Source organism: Balaenoptera physalus (genome assembly GCF_965194825.1).
Source record: "Balaenoptera physalus genome assembly, chromosome: 14".
NCBI lineage: Eukaryota > Metazoa > Chordata > Mammalia > Artiodactyla > Balaenopteridae > Balaenoptera > Balaenoptera physalus.
In genome coordinates, this window is record NC_138893.1 from 28343080 (window position 1) to 28358059 (window position 14980).

Genomic DNA, 14980 nt, shown 5'->3' on the forward strand with positions numbered 1-14980 from the left:
TGTGCCCCACGGCAGGTGCACAGAGGAGGCAGGAGGGGGGGTGTTTTCCTGAAAATCTCAGGCTCAGCCTAGAGGTAGGAGGTCACTGGGCGGGCACCAAAGGGGCTTCGTGGAGATGGGAAGGCGTGTGCACGAGGAGTGAGGAGACCGCCGGTGAGTCTGAGAACCGGAGAGCGTTGGTAAGGCTGTGGTTAGGGCTCGTGTGGTGAGGGGAGCTGGGGAGCCCGGGCGGGAAGAGCGCGCTGGGACAGACGCTGTGTTCCAGCGGGAGCAGTCAGTCAGTAAGTGGTAAGCGAATACGTGTGAATCGCCCACTTTCACCACCCCAGAGGCAGCCCTGCCCGAAGTGCTGTGGCATCAACACACCCTCTGACCTCTTCCACCAAGGAACGTCAAAATGGCCTCAGGATGGGGCCCGATCCCGCGCTGAGACAGAGAGGGTTCCAATTGTGAATGTAAAGCCAGGGCTAGTCTCTGGTAGATTAAGGGGAGGGATAGGTAATTGAACACCGTTCCTCTGTCTTACATCATTAGCGTAGCAAACATAAGATAAATTAATACACGGTCCCCAAACAACCCAACTGAAATAACTGTACAGGACACACTTAATAGGAAGCGCAGAATAGAAGAAGTTTCTTTGCATCGGGAGCAAAGGCATTTTGAACGTCAAAAGCCAAGGGAATACCTGCACGACATCATTAGCCAGTCTCAAGGTCTGGCTGCCTGCAAACATGCCTCCCCGCGACCAGGGCAGCTGGGGGTCTGTGATGAGGCGTGATCTCGTGGGCTTAACGAGGCCCATTAATAACCCACTGGTGTTTCTATTTTCAAAATTGTCTTCTCTGTCTAATGGAGTTGAGGAGCCAGGAGAAAATCACTCGGTGCTCTCTAAATGGAATTCTAATCTTCTCTCCCAGGAGATTACACGTGCTGTGACTTGGTTGTTAAAATAAAGGAATGCAAGAAGAGTGAGCAGCCCACCACACCCGAGCCCGAGCCAGCGCCCACTGAGCCAGAAACCCCCCAGGGACCAGAGACCCACGACCTGCAGGAAGACTGTTCCAAGAACCAGCAAATGCCCGCAAGCTCCTTGACCTTGCAGGTAAGGCCTTGCATGCCTCCCGGCGTGATTCCCACCAAGGGGAGACTTTTCCCGGGGAGCCTGTGGGCACATGACCTCACTTCTGCTTCTGAGGCTGGAGACCTGATTCAGCTTCCTGGTGGCTGTGTGACTCTGGGCAGGTCCCCTAACCTCTCTGGGCCTCTGTTCCACCATGTTGAGTAAGGAGATGATGATGTCTACTCCACCGGGCTAGGATGGGGATCGCATAACATCAGCAGTGACCGTGATTGGAGCAATGACAGCATTTGTTGAGAACTTTCTGATACCCAGACATGGGGGGGGCGGTCACTTCATGGGCGTCAGGGCCTTGCATCCTCATGGCACCCCCGTGAGGCAGGAGGCCCTACAACCCTATCTTCAGATAAGAACATAAGCCTTTGAAAGATTAAGGAAGTCCCAAAGTCATGGCCTTGAGTTCAAGGATATGGAAGCTCTCATTTTGTGTCTTTCCCCAGTTGTAGAAGTAATATGTACACATTTTTTAAAGTTCAAAAAATACATAGATATAAAGATTAGAAGGACAAACAATCCGGAGAAAGCCAGCTACGCCGTCTGGGAGACACGTGATGCGTTGACAACAGCCCTGCTGATGTGCGGCGGGCTCCACCTGCCCGCCCTGCACCCCTGTCCCCCCGCTGGTCCCGCCGTGAGAGACTCACGTGCTCCCAAAGCAGCTTGAGCCTCCAGCCTCAGGGCGGGCAGCCGGGGCAGCAGCCACGCGGGGGCCCATAGGCCGTCCCCAGGGGCCATCTCTCCAGGCCCCAGTGACTCGTGCCTGGGACCTGGGGCTGGCACCTTGGAGGCCAACTGGCCAAGAGACTCCTTTCCTGGCACAGCCGCTAGGGGCGCGAACACGACACGGATGGAGCCCACGTCGCCCTCTCCCTGGAAACTCTGAGCTCCCCGAGGGCTGGGAGAGGAATGAGGCAGAGGACATTTACACTATGGCAGCACCTCCAGAGGACCTGTGCTGAGCACCTGCTATTTGCAGAGCTGGGGCAGTGGCTGTAAGGGATGCGATGTGGAGGAGATTGGGCACCTGCCATCCGGGAGCTCACAGCCTAGCATGACAATACGTGTGCGTGAATCGCTCGCACGGGGCGGTCCGTGAAGTACCACTATGCTCAGGCTGAACAGGGAGACCTAGCAGTTTACTGGGAGAACCGCGACTTGAGCCGATGGGTGTAGCTGGGGGTGGTACTCCAGGCAGGGGATCAACTTCAACAGCAGTTTGTAAGGAATATCAGGTTAAGACAGTGAAAGGCAGGGTGGGAAAAGCATGGGACACCCACAGCTGAGGGTCGCCAGGCGATCTACCAAATTACGACGAGCCTCAGTTTTTGCCTCTGTCAAATGGGGATAAATGTATCTGCCTTCCAGAATCAATGCGGGGATTCTCAGACAACAAATACACATAAAGCATTGAGCTTAGTGTCCAGCACAGAGCCGAGTGCGTCCGTGGTGGTTACTCCTTTTCAGTAAATCTGTGTTGGGGGCTTCGTCCATGCACGGAGCGGTGGATGCAGTGAGAGATGAGGCCGAAGAGGAAATACGGGAATTCTGACCTCCCCTATGGAGCTTGCAGAACCATTCTGCAAAGGCAGAGCTCTCCTGCCAGCTCTTTCTTCCTGGGAGGAAAAGCTGTTTCCGTTAGCTATGATTACTGTTTCTCCTGAAAAGACACACGTTTCATGCTGGGAGGGTGATCTGGTTCTGTGCTTCTTAAGGCGTCCAGCTCCCTGCAGAAGCAGCTGACTCGTAACGCCTCCATTCCTTTCCCACCTGTGTCGCTTTGAAATATGGAATTTAGGGCATTCAGATTTTGGAAATGGATTAATTGACAGGTAGGAGAAGGAACGGGTGGAGGTGTGCCTTTGCACTCACAATTTGATGCTGGTAACTGTCGGTCGTGCTGCAGTGGGGCCCTTGGTGCTGACTGAGACCTGTGCTATCAACGTGTCTGTTGCCATCTTTCCATGAGGTGTTGGGAGAAAATTGGGACGAGCTCCTGCATCAGCCTCCTGACCCGATCAGACAGATGTGTTGCCTTTCTGCGTCCTTTCTCTTAAACAGAAAATGCTTTCTTGGCTCCTCTTAGGAGGCCCTGGAAGTCTGCAAACCTCAGTTCATCTCTCGCTCGCAAGAACGTCTGAAGAAGCTAGAACACATGGTACAGCAGAGAAAAGCCCAGCGCAAGGAGAGCCTGGGCCAGAAGCAGAGTCTCCTTCCTGTCCGCGCCAACAAGAAGCAGTTCACCGTTCCCCACCCTCTTAGCGGTAAGCTACAGGTGGCTCGGGAGGGCTGGCGAGACTGCCGGATCCTGGGGCTGGGACCTTCACCCAAGCTGGTGGTCCAAGTGGTGTCCCTGCCATATGCAGGACTCATGTTCGCCCAAGTACCCAAACCTCAGGGTCATACAGCCTGCCCTGGAAGCCAGCCCATCTTGAGAGATTATATACGGGCCCTGAACTCAGCAGAAATAACTTGGGACACAAATTTACCACTTTAGCTGGGAAAGTAGCAGCCCAGGGTAGCCGGCTCAAATTCTTGGCTCCTTAACAGATATTTGCAAGAGGTGCCCTTTGCCCTTGATAGATTGCAAAACAGGTCTCAGGGTGAGAGGTTGACTCCAGTTTGTCTATATCAACATTCATCATCTTGAAACCCCTTTCCTGCTGTGAGCTCAGAGAAGGGCTGGCCAGCTTTCCAAGCTCAGGGAGGCCGGTGTCGCACTGACCCTGCAAGGACAGCACTCACTGACTCACTGGAGAAGCCGTTATCAGGACCCTTCTCTGGGCCAGGCCTCATGCTGGGAGCTGGGGAGAGTGCAGTGAGCAAGGCTGGCCTCCGTCCTTTCTTCGTGGAGCTTATAAACAGACTATTAAACCAGCGAGAATAACAAGAAGAGACAAGGGCACAGATGGGGACATGGGAGCATATTCTGATGGCCTGCCAACTCAAATCTTAAAATCTGGAGGCCTGGGGAAACCTCCGTTTTATTTCTTTGGATAGAGGAACAAGATCTTTCTTCCTAGAAAAATGTTCTGGCCCCCAGGAGGTGAAATCATGGGTCTAATTCTGAATAAAAGTCCTCTGGGGAAATAACCATATTCAATAAAATGCAGCTTAGCAAATATTACCAAGATCTTACAGGGGGGATGGGGGACAGAGGACAGAGGGGTTGGAATAGGATTCCTGTTAACCACAGGCAGGCTAGGTCCCCCTCAGTCCCCCGCAGTTCTGCTGGGGGTGTTGTCCAAGACCCCAGAAAGGGCAACTTGAACGCATCCTTCTCGTGGTGAAGGATTTAGTAGTACACCTGCTGCTCAGCCCCAGTAACACTTTCCAGGATGCTAAGAAAAGGAAATCAACAAAATACATGTGCAAAGACTTTCCCTGCTTGAAAATGTGTCTCTCATCGGCTTTGGAAGCCGATTGGCAGATATAGACTATTTGGGTGTGTTCTCTGGCGGCTCCTTAGTTTCTGGCTCAACAGAGAGCAATCTGGGTTCGGGTACAGATTTCTCAGTTTGCCACGAGGCACCAAGTGTCAGTTACAACTGGGGGTCTCCCCAGGGCCTTCAGTGTCCAGGCTTGCTCTGGGGAGGGCTGCCAGGGTGCCCATGGTGTGTGGGCCACTTGGCCTCAACGTTTTTGAAGATCCTGCTTGATGCAAATGGTTAGATAAACAAATGTGTTGTCAACAAATATAAAACAGTGTCACGTTAGAGCTCAACATACGTATACACAAAAAATGGTGGCTAAGAGTCTTCCTTTTCGGTCAGCTCCCGTCACTTTGTGTAGAAAAAAATGGAGACGCATGGACATTTGGGAACTTGTTATGCATGGGGCCATTCCTGCTCGTCCCCTGGGCCAGCTGCCTTCCGGCTGTGCCATACCGTGGGCCTCAGTGTTCTGGACTATCATCATCTCAAATATCAGAGGGAAGCTGCCTTGGTCACCTGTATCCATTTCCTAGGGCTGCTGTAAGAAATGACCCTAGACTGGGTGGCCAAAGTAACAGAACTTGATTCTCTCATAGTCTGGAGGCCAGAAGTCCAAAATCCACATGTCCACAGGATTGATTCCTTCCTGAAGCTCAGAGGGGGAATCCATCCGATGCCCCTCTCCTCGCTCTGGTAGCTTCTGGCAGCTTCTGGCATTCCTTGGCATTGCTTGGCTTATAGATGCGTCATTCTAATCCCCGCCTCTGTCTCCCTTGTGTCTGTGTGTCTTTGTGTACAAATGTCCTCTTCTTATAAGGGCACCAGTCATTGGAGTAGGGCCCACCCTCATCCAGTATGACCTCATTTTAACTTGCATACATCTGCAAAGACCCTATTTCCAAATCAAGTCACAGGGAGGATACAAGGGAGGGGGCTTGAGCATATCTTTTTGGGGAGACAGTTCTATCCACTCCATCATCCAGTGGTGATGTTTTGCCCCAAACAGATATTATCCTTACATGTTCACATTCCTTTGAATGAAAATATTAAAATCGTGTGTAATAATAAAAGGTGATCAGACCCAGTCGATAGTCTTAAATAACCGAGGCACCTTCTTATTACCCAAATTCCAAGACGGTCCTGATGACTAGAATGCTCTGGGCAGGCTTCAGCGCACGACTTCATGGCCGCCCTTCCGATCCCCGCGGTATTTATGGTTGATGAGAGGTTTACTCTCGTGTTTGTTTGTGTTAGGTCGGCTCAATCAGACAACTTCTGAAACCAGAGCCTTGTGCGAGCTCTGGACAAGCGCAGGGAGTGCTTAAGGCTCCATTAATCGAGTCTGCAGTACACATCTTGTCTTCAGCCTGTCTGCTGGCAAGATGATAAAAGCGAGATGCAGATGTTTTTCTTACACGCTAAATTAGTTAATAAATCATATTCGTGAACGAGCTCCGACTACAGTGTCAAGACATCTGTTAGAGGGAAGACTCGGATTGCTTTCCGAGCTGAGATAGCTGCCTCTGATCAGGGCCCGCCCAGCACAGACCTGAGAGGTTCGGGTGGGACCTCCGGCAGCTGACAAACACCCACTTGCGGAGGGGCGGCCGGCAAAGCGCGCACCTGATATCCAGGACAATTACAGCGAGGGCCAGAGGGCCAGCTCCGCTTCCTGTTGGCTAATGAATCCTGAGCAGCCTCTAAGGCACAGGGGCAGTGACACACGTGTGTGGACACGCGTGTACATGCTCATGTGTGTGAGTGTTCAGTTGGCTCCCTGTGTGGAGGTGGGGGATTTTCAGGACCAGCTGGGACCAGAGCGAGTCTGGGAAGCAGCATTATAAAGGTCCTGCCTACAACCCCAGCCTGTCTTAATAACTCATCTTCTGTAGCTCGAGTTCCCAGAGCCAACAAATGCCTGGCCTCTTTCCTTATCCAGGAGCCACCTGGGCCGCCTGGGCTTGGCTCCAGCAGTGACACAAGGAACGTCTTCATCCGTCTCTTAGCAAACCCTTCTTGAGAACCCACTGTGCGCCAGCCGCAGTCCCTGGTCTCAGGGACCTCCCCACCTCTTGGGGAGAGCGCACAGGTAAAGAGGCAATGACCTTGGAATTTGCTACGTGCCATGAAAGGGGGTTGCCATGGCAACCCACAGGTTGTGGACTTGCTCCCACCTCGGGATATGGTCCTGATGGAGGAGACCTCGTACTGCATTAGGAGGAGGAGAGACTATGAGGGTGAGTCGTGGGGCAGGGTGGGGAGGGCGGGATGTGCTGGGGGAGGGTGTGGAAGCACTGTAGGGAGAGGTCGCTGGGTGCTCGGTTCAGCTGTGGCTGGACCGTAAAATGGGGGTGGGGAGCAGACGGGGAGACGGAAGCGCCGGAGAGGAGTCCAAGGGGCTACCAGGCATTGTATACGCTGCTTCTGGGTTTCTCCTTATTCTGCCGTCCAAGCTGAGGCTATGTAGCTCCAGGCAAGACGTGATGAAGGCAGACTAGGGCAAGGCAGTGGAATGCCGAAGGGCAACAGATGCAGAGGTTCCTAGGTGATGGAATCGGTGGGACGTGGTGACTGCCGAGTCGTGGAGAGGAGATGAGCCTCAAGGAGGCTGGAGGAAGAGGGCGGGAGGCCGGCCTTTGTTCTCAGCGTCTGAGGTACTGACTCTCCAACCTGTGGGCCTCTCTCTCCTTCCCCAGTCAGGGCTCCACCTGCCCATGTCCCCTGAGTTACCTGGGGCATAGGCGGGGCTTCCCCATAGTCTCTGCACAGCTCCTGGGGTCCCGGGGGGAGGGACCGGTCATCTTGAAAGGCTGACCGTAACCTGGAATTAGAGAGTTCCAGAATCAGTCATTGCTTCTGCCTGGCAGGATGCATTTGAGGGAGGATGGGCTGAAAGCAGGTGGGAAGCATCAGGTACAACACCCCCAGGTAGTAGGCAGTTTAGCACCTGCAGTTAGTAGGTGGTACAGCACCCGTAGGTAGGGGCTCAGTCAGTATCTCCTGGTGACCAGTCTGGGCGTTATCCTGCCCTCACTGCGACTCCCCCAGCCGGGGCCGCACCATCTTCAGCTTTCGAGCCTTCCTGGACTCCATGCTCACCCTGCAGCCAGACCCCTCCCAGCCTAACTTGCCCACCTGCCTACCTTTCCCAGTTGGTCTCATTGGCTGTCCTTCTTTATCTCCGGGAACATTCACCATCAGTGCCCCCAAACCTCCTGATAGAAGCCCTGTCTGTCCCTCTTCCCCTCTGCCCTGCAACCTCCTGCCTAACCCCCGTAGTCCATCTCGAGTCTAGCTTCTGTCTTAATCTCTTACCCCCAAGGCTCTTCCCTGTGACTCCTGTAAAGCGTGACCTGGGCTGCATGGTGACGTTCACTTCTCAGTTGAGCACTTTGCTCACTGTGAATCACTGCTGCTCTCTGTACTCAATGCTGCAGCCAGCAGGAAAGCTGGGCAGTGCTCAAACACAGCTCGGGGTGGCTTGCCTCCGTCTCAGTTTATGTCCCCTCTAATGGTTGGCCTGGTCCTCCTGGCTCTTCCAGATTGTCTTCTTAACCTGTGAGTGTGTAGGAAACCCATCAGGAAGATGGCTTCAGGAAAACCCTTCTTCCAGCAAGCCCTCCCTGACTACTCCCATCCAGTCTCCACCTCCCCACCTCTTCCATTGGAGCACTCCTGTCTCTTGTATCTCTCTACATGGTCTACCTTCTTCCCTTTTCACTTTGGATTATAGCCATGTGAGTGTGCCAGAAAAATCTCCCTGGATTCTAAGTGCCAGTGGGCACACACCACACCAGGTCACTCTGGGAAACTCTGCTGCGTGAAGCAAAGCAGACTAACTTAATCTGAATTGCATTATCCATACTTCCCAAGGCGAGCCAAGCACAGCCATTTAAATCACGGACCACAGTACAGGAGTGGAATTCTCCTGAAGGCACTGCAGAATTCCTTCTCCAGCTGATCTGCTTTCACTGATGATTTTTGGCTGGAGCAAGTATTAAAATTAATTTGCATTCTCTGAGCATGTAGCTAGAAAAGTGACCCAGCAGATATGAGATGGCTGGGGAAGTCATTGCAGTAATAAAAATGTGCTGTTCATCACGCAGCTAGCACTGGCCACACCGCCCCTGTTTTGCTGATCTGATCTCATGAATGTTTTTCCATCAATCTTCTGAATAAATATTTGGGGTTAGTTCTCCCAATATTACTCACAAAGGAGTTTTAAATGCGCTTATCAGATAAAAGTCAATTGTTACTTCATCAGTCTGCAAAGAAAACAAGAAGCATGATTTAGCTAAAAGACTGTTTCCCTAATTCAAAGATATTTGCACGTACACTATTACTGGTGTCCTTCTCGGACCAGTGATAAAGGTTTTGTGTTGTGTCTTTTTCTAAGAAACGAGGGGAAAAAAGATCACTTTATGTCTGTTGATTAGAAGTAGACCTATTTTATTCTAATTAAAATAATTAAACACAGAATTGTAGAATGGTAAGGAAAAATGTCTTTATGGGAACTCTCCCAATTGCCTGGATTTTATTTTCCAAATGATTTCCCTTTTATCCCACAGTGCAGTTCAGTAATAAACCTTGCAGTGACACTAAGGATATAAATCTACTTGGCAACCAGAATGAAAGTTTATTCATCATCTATAAATCATGGTATTTTGTGGTTCTCTAAATCCGCGGTCCCCAACCTTTCTGGCACCAGGGACTGGTTTCGTGGAAGGCAATTTTTCCACAGACTGGGGGGAGGAGGGGATGGTTTGGGGATGATTCAAGCGCATTACATTTATTGTGCACTTTATTTCTATTATTATTACATTGTAATAGATAATGAAATAATTATACAATCCACCATAATGCAGAATCAGTGGGAGCCCTGAGCTTGTTTTCCTGCAACTAGATGGTCCCATCTGGGGGTGATGGGAGACAGTGACATCCGAAGTGTGTTGCTTATGTCCAGTCTACTCCGTAAGATGCAGCTTAATTGTCACTTGCCACTCACTGATAGGGTTTTGATATGCGTCTGCAGGCGGTTGATTTATTATGGTCTCTGTGTGGTCAAACCTCTCTGCTAATGATAATCTGTATTTGCAGCCGCTCCCCAGCGCTAGCGTCACTGCCTCAGCTCCACCTCAGATCATCAGGCATTAGATTCTCATAAGGAGCGTGCAACCTAGATCCCTCGCACGCGCAGTTCACAGTAGGGTTCGCGCCCCTATGAGAATCTAATGCCGCCGCTGATCTGACAGGAGGCGGAGCTCAGGCCGTAATGCGAGTGATGGGGAGCGACTGTAATTACAGATGAAGACTTGCTTGCTCGCCCGCCACTCACCTCCTGCGGTGCAGCCCGGTTCCTAACAGGCCACGGACCGGTATCAGTCCGTGGCCTGGGGGTTGGAGACCCCTGCTGTAAATAATGCTGGGAAACCCTGGAATTGGAGCAGTGGATCTCACATCAACAGCTAGCCTTTCAGACATGTTCTATATGTTGCTCTTTTATGGTGAAGTGCGATTTGAGCCGTTGTTACAGTTCCTTTATAGGAGTAATTTAAACTGGCTACTCAACACACACACATTCTTAAGAAAATGTGGCGAAAGTACACCAGATTTTATATATCAACATATATAAAGTCCTATTCTATAGCCACAAATAATAACTTTGAAAACTGAGAACGAATTATAACTGTTAATATTCTGCAATTGTCACTTTTGTCCCCAGCATCCTTAAGCCTAGACTCTCCAAAATGCATTCCCGAGGGAGACCAATCCCTTCAGATTGTTTTGTATGCTTTGTATGGTTTACAATGCTTATGTATGTTAAAGGCACTGATAAGTTCTCTAAACTTCTTTGGCCTTGGAATGCTTTTACCTGACTCTTGAGACTCCACTTTGGAAATATAGCTCTAGGAATGTTTGCTTATAAAAATATCTACCATGTTTTGCTAAAGAAACCCCAACTGGAGTTTCAATCTGCCATTTCCCACAGAAATCTGGGACTGTGTGAAGGAGGTCTGATTCTCCTTATCTGAATCCCTTTGGTCTAGCAATTCCAGAAAGTGATGACTGAGGACCCTGGGAACCTCTGGGCAGTGGGGTTGTGGTGCCGGTTTCACAGTCTGCGGCCAGCTTGCCTCACTGGAAGCTTGTCCATTGACAGGCCCTGGACCTGTCTCCATGTGGGCTCTCCTGGCATCTGTAACAATGCCATCATGCTGTCACCCAACACAGAGTCCAACAGAGAAAGAGGAACCAGTCAAAATCCCTTTGGAAAGCACTTCACAAATGTCATAATGTGAAATAACCAGGGAGGGTGGCGTTGTCCATACCAAGAGCAGAGAAAATGGCTAGAGGAAGCAATAAACTGCTAGAGAACTAACTGCGTAACTAGGGCAGAGGCTTTCCTTCCCAGTGACACAGGCAGCTGAATCAGACTATGCCACTGGGGTCTCTGGGGCTGCTGATCTGATTGTCTGTTGCCATGGCAAAGAGAGGTTCTCCATACCCTCAGAATAGGGTTGCCAGATCCATTAAATGAAAATATAGGATGCTCTGTTAAATTTGCATTTCAGAGCATCAAAACACCTTTCAGCATAAGTATGTCCCAAATATTACATGGGATGTAACTTATGCTAAAAAAATGTTTCATCGTTGATCTGAAATGCAAATTTAACTGGGCATCCTGTATTGTATTTGGCAATCCTTCCTCAAATCCTGGAAACCCATGTAGGGACTTGGCTTTTCTCCTTATCGCTCTTACCTTCTCTCAGTGTTCCGCAAACCTGAGCGAGCATCGGAATCACTTAAAGGGCTTGTGAACTCACAGACCACTGGTCCAGCCCCAGAATTTCCGGTCCAGCTCACCTGGGGCGGGGCCAGGGACTCGCATTTGTACCAAGTCCCCAAGCGATGCTGAGGCTGCCGGTTCAGGGGAGGAAAGGGAAGCAGAAGCCACACAGATGTTATTAGCATTTATGTGAAAGTATAAGCCTCACCTTGAGAACCACAACCATCCGTCTTCTGCAGAGAATAAACAGCCCATCGATTCCATCAGCGACTCCGTTCTCAGGCCTCTTACCTATTTACTCTGAGGCCTGAGGTTAAGTTACTGAGCTGCAAGGCCTCAGTTTGCTTATCTGTAAAGACGAAAGACCTGCTTTCGTGGAGAGTGCTGCTAGTTTGCATCGTTGCTGTCACTGGCGTCTCCGTGGCCATAGTGCACTTTCATACGGACCATCCCATGAGACCTGCCAGGGACCTCTAAAGCAGGTACTGTCCCCGCACCAAGCAGAGGAGGTACAGAAGGTCAGCGAGCTTGAGTGGCCTGTCCCAGGGCACAGAGCACCGAGCTGAGGCCTAGACTGACCCAGAGCTGCAGACTCGGATCCCAAATGGGCACTTTTTTCACGGTATGGAGGGTCAGGCAGGCCAAAGGAAGCATCAAATGCACATCATAGGGACTTCCCTGGTGGCGCAGTGGTTAAGAATCCGCCTGCCAATGTAGGGGACACAGGTTCGAGCCCTGGTCCGGGAAGATCCCACATGCTACAGAGCAACTAAGCCTCTGCGTCACAACTACCGAGCCTGCGCTCTAGAGCCCGTGAGCCACAACTACTGAGCCCGCGTGCCACAACTACTGAAGCCCTCGTGCTCTAGGGCCCGTGCTCCGCAACAAGAGAAGCCACCGCAATGAGAAGACCGTGCACTGCAACGAAGGGTAGACCCTGCTCATCGCAACTAGAGAAAGCCTGCACACAGCAACGAAGACCCAATGCAGCCAAAAAATTAATTAATTTAAAAAAAAAGTTACATCATAAAAGCATGATGTTTAATGTACTAATGCTTGTATTATTTTCATGAAGCAGAAACAAACTGAATTTCCTGCCGTGTGTAGTGAGGTCACTAAGAACTGGGGTCATTACACCTTAGCGTCTGGGTGAAGTTGTCCAGCTCCTTTGGTTTGCCTTTAAATTCACCAGTGTGCTCATTGCGGGAAATGCCGTACATCGCTTTGCTGGCTCCAGAAAAATGCACGTTTTAGGCAACTGATGGGAGCCCTTGACGAGGGTTCAGTTTGTGAGTGTCTGGTCTTGAGTAGGGATCTGGGTTAGTTTGTGAATCTCTGATGCTGTAGACAGTGGGGTGAGCTGAATATTCATGATATCAGCTTGTTCGGTGGCTCCTTGGGAAGAGAGTTGGCCAGGCAGACAGCCAAGTAAAGTGAATCTAGAACCATAAAGGAGAAGACCCTGGGGGGCAGGGGGGAAAGCAGCTTGCGACGGAGCTCTTGGGTCCAAGAGAGAGAGTAGGATGGCACCGGAGATTGTATTAAGTCTCCTCTGAAGCAGAGATGTTTGACTTGGGGATCTGGTTCCTCTGGGTGGAGGAGCTGAAGCCATGGTCCCTGGGCCTCATCTGCCTGTGTTGCATCAAGGATTCTGCTATTACGAGGATCTGCAGGGAGGCTCGTGGGCTGCCAGTGTGCTTGGCAGACTGGCAAGCCCACGATGCTTCTCATCACCAGCCCCTCCCCCAAGGGCAGACCCTTTCTCAAATCCGTCCTTTAGCTCCCAGCACCCTACCTGTTCATGGAAGCCCTGAAACGGTAATCCTGCTCTAAACTCAAGGATAGGTCTGTCTGTGCAGGAGCCAAGCTCTCTGCAGAGAGAACAATTCACTCATCTTAACCAGGAGCCTGTGGTCAATCTCATTTCTTGACCTGAGCATGAAAAGAGAAATAGATCTCCCCACAGACCTCTGGTTTATTTTTCATTTCTTAATTTTGTATGCCTTTATCTGAAGGATCTGAGAGGCTCGTTGCCTTTCTGAACTGTGACATTAGTATCTCTCTTTTGTGTCCGAATGGGAATTGAGCATTATTTTTATATAAATGAAATGTGCAGCCTCCACCGGCCTTCCAGGCCCCTAGAATGGGTTGCCCATCCACAAACTGTCATTCAGGATCCCACAGAAGGAGAGAAGGGATTTCAGAAAACTGAGGATGTTTATCCAGCACAAGATTTTATCAACACAAGAGTATTTTGAAGGCAAACAACCTATGAGTCTTAAACTCGCTTTTCTACAGTGTAATGCACACCGTTTAATTTCTGGAGGGTTAATTGGTCCAAGGCAGGCCACTCGGCTGCTGCCCACGTCAGCAAATTGGAAGTCCCAGCGAGGTGAGCTGAATGGAAATGATGTGCAAGTAACTGGATGTAACTCCTGAAGACCATGATGTAATTATTCCAGAGGAAGGAAGGCCAGCTGCTTACTGGCTGTGAAACTGACATAATGAACAGCCTCGTGACCTTAGAAAACACATGTACTGGGGCCCCTTTTCAGGAGAAGACTCCTCTAGAGATTTTCTTCCCTAAAACATACCCCATTTCCATTCCTTTTGGGAGGGCCTATCTTTCCTAGAAGATGCCGGCCAGTGTAGACTCGGCATCTACACTCCGAACTGGCTTGTTGGCTCCCGGCTGGATTCTCTCCCACAGGCATCTCTTGGGTTTTGTGTTTTTAAGCTAGGGGAAGCAAATTCTAAAAGACTCTTCAAAGTGCTCAGGGTGACTGCAGAAAATCAGCTTCTGCGAGGGCGCTGCACTAATAAATCCAGTGTGAACTTGATTATCATTTAGATTACTTGTTCCATAGGAAAAATGAAGCTTTGCAATCAGAGCTGTCGATAAGGACTCTGTGTGGAGGAAAATGAGCTCTGGCCTCATAAACAACCAATCATGCTGGTGTCCGGGGGATCCTTGCTGCCTCCTGCTGACACTGTCAGACAGCTAGCTAGCTAGCTGTCTGGATGTTGAGGCCACCTGTCCCCATATGTGCATGCGTGTTTGCACATGTGTGAGGTGAGGGTTGTAATAAACACCCGCGTGTGTTTATAGAGGTTGATGGGATGTCAGGACTTGGCTTTTACTCAGCTGCTCCCCAAGAACAGCCTCAGAAGCACCAAAATCTCGGTAGCTCGTTGTTTGCTAACCTGAATCAGGCTCAGTGTGTCTGGCCTTGCCACACGAAATTAGCAACAGGCCAGTAGTTTGGATACAATGATAAGCTAGACACAAGAGATTCAGGTTTAAAAAAAAAAAAAAAGAAGAGTTCTCCAGGAAGACGAGAATAGGCAATTTACCTTAGTAATTTTCTTCGGGGGTGGGGAAAACCCCTGCTGTGTTTGAATGATAAAACAGGAGGTAAATACAACCGCCTTTCTTTCCTCTGTATTAGTGAATTAGAACACGTGCAGCTTCAAGGAAAATCCAGAAAAGACCCATAAGCTAGCTGAAAATTGTTCTCACCAGTCACTTTAATTTTGTAAAGGTAGAATTTCCATTAAAAGGGAGTTGATAGATGGGCTTTCACTGTATTTTTGAGCAAAGTGCGTGCAGGATGGTTTCCATCT

At 50.2% G+C, this 14980-nt stretch overlaps 1 protein-coding gene across 4 annotated transcripts in view; it reads left to right on the forward strand.

Annotated features, from left to right (window-relative positions):
- The window catches only part of LOC309642141 ((E2-independent) E3 ubiquitin-conjugating enzyme FATS), a 383737-nt gene that overhangs the window by 348492 nt on the left and 20265 nt on the right, over positions 1 to 14980 (forward strand). For 2 of the 4 annotated variants that reach the window (XM_082423192.1, XM_082423190.1), the window contains 2 exons: positions 918 to 1102; positions 3222 to 3634. In XM_082423192.1, the coding sequence (XP_082279318.1) occupies positions 918 to 1102; positions 3222 to 3632 (596 nt within the window). In that variant the 3' untranslated portion in view covers positions 3633 to 3634. Of the gene's footprint in view, positions 1 to 917; positions 1103 to 3221; positions 3635 to 14980 lie in introns of those variants that run through there. The other 2 variants (XM_082423193.1, XM_082423191.1) reach the window with 1 other exon arrangement.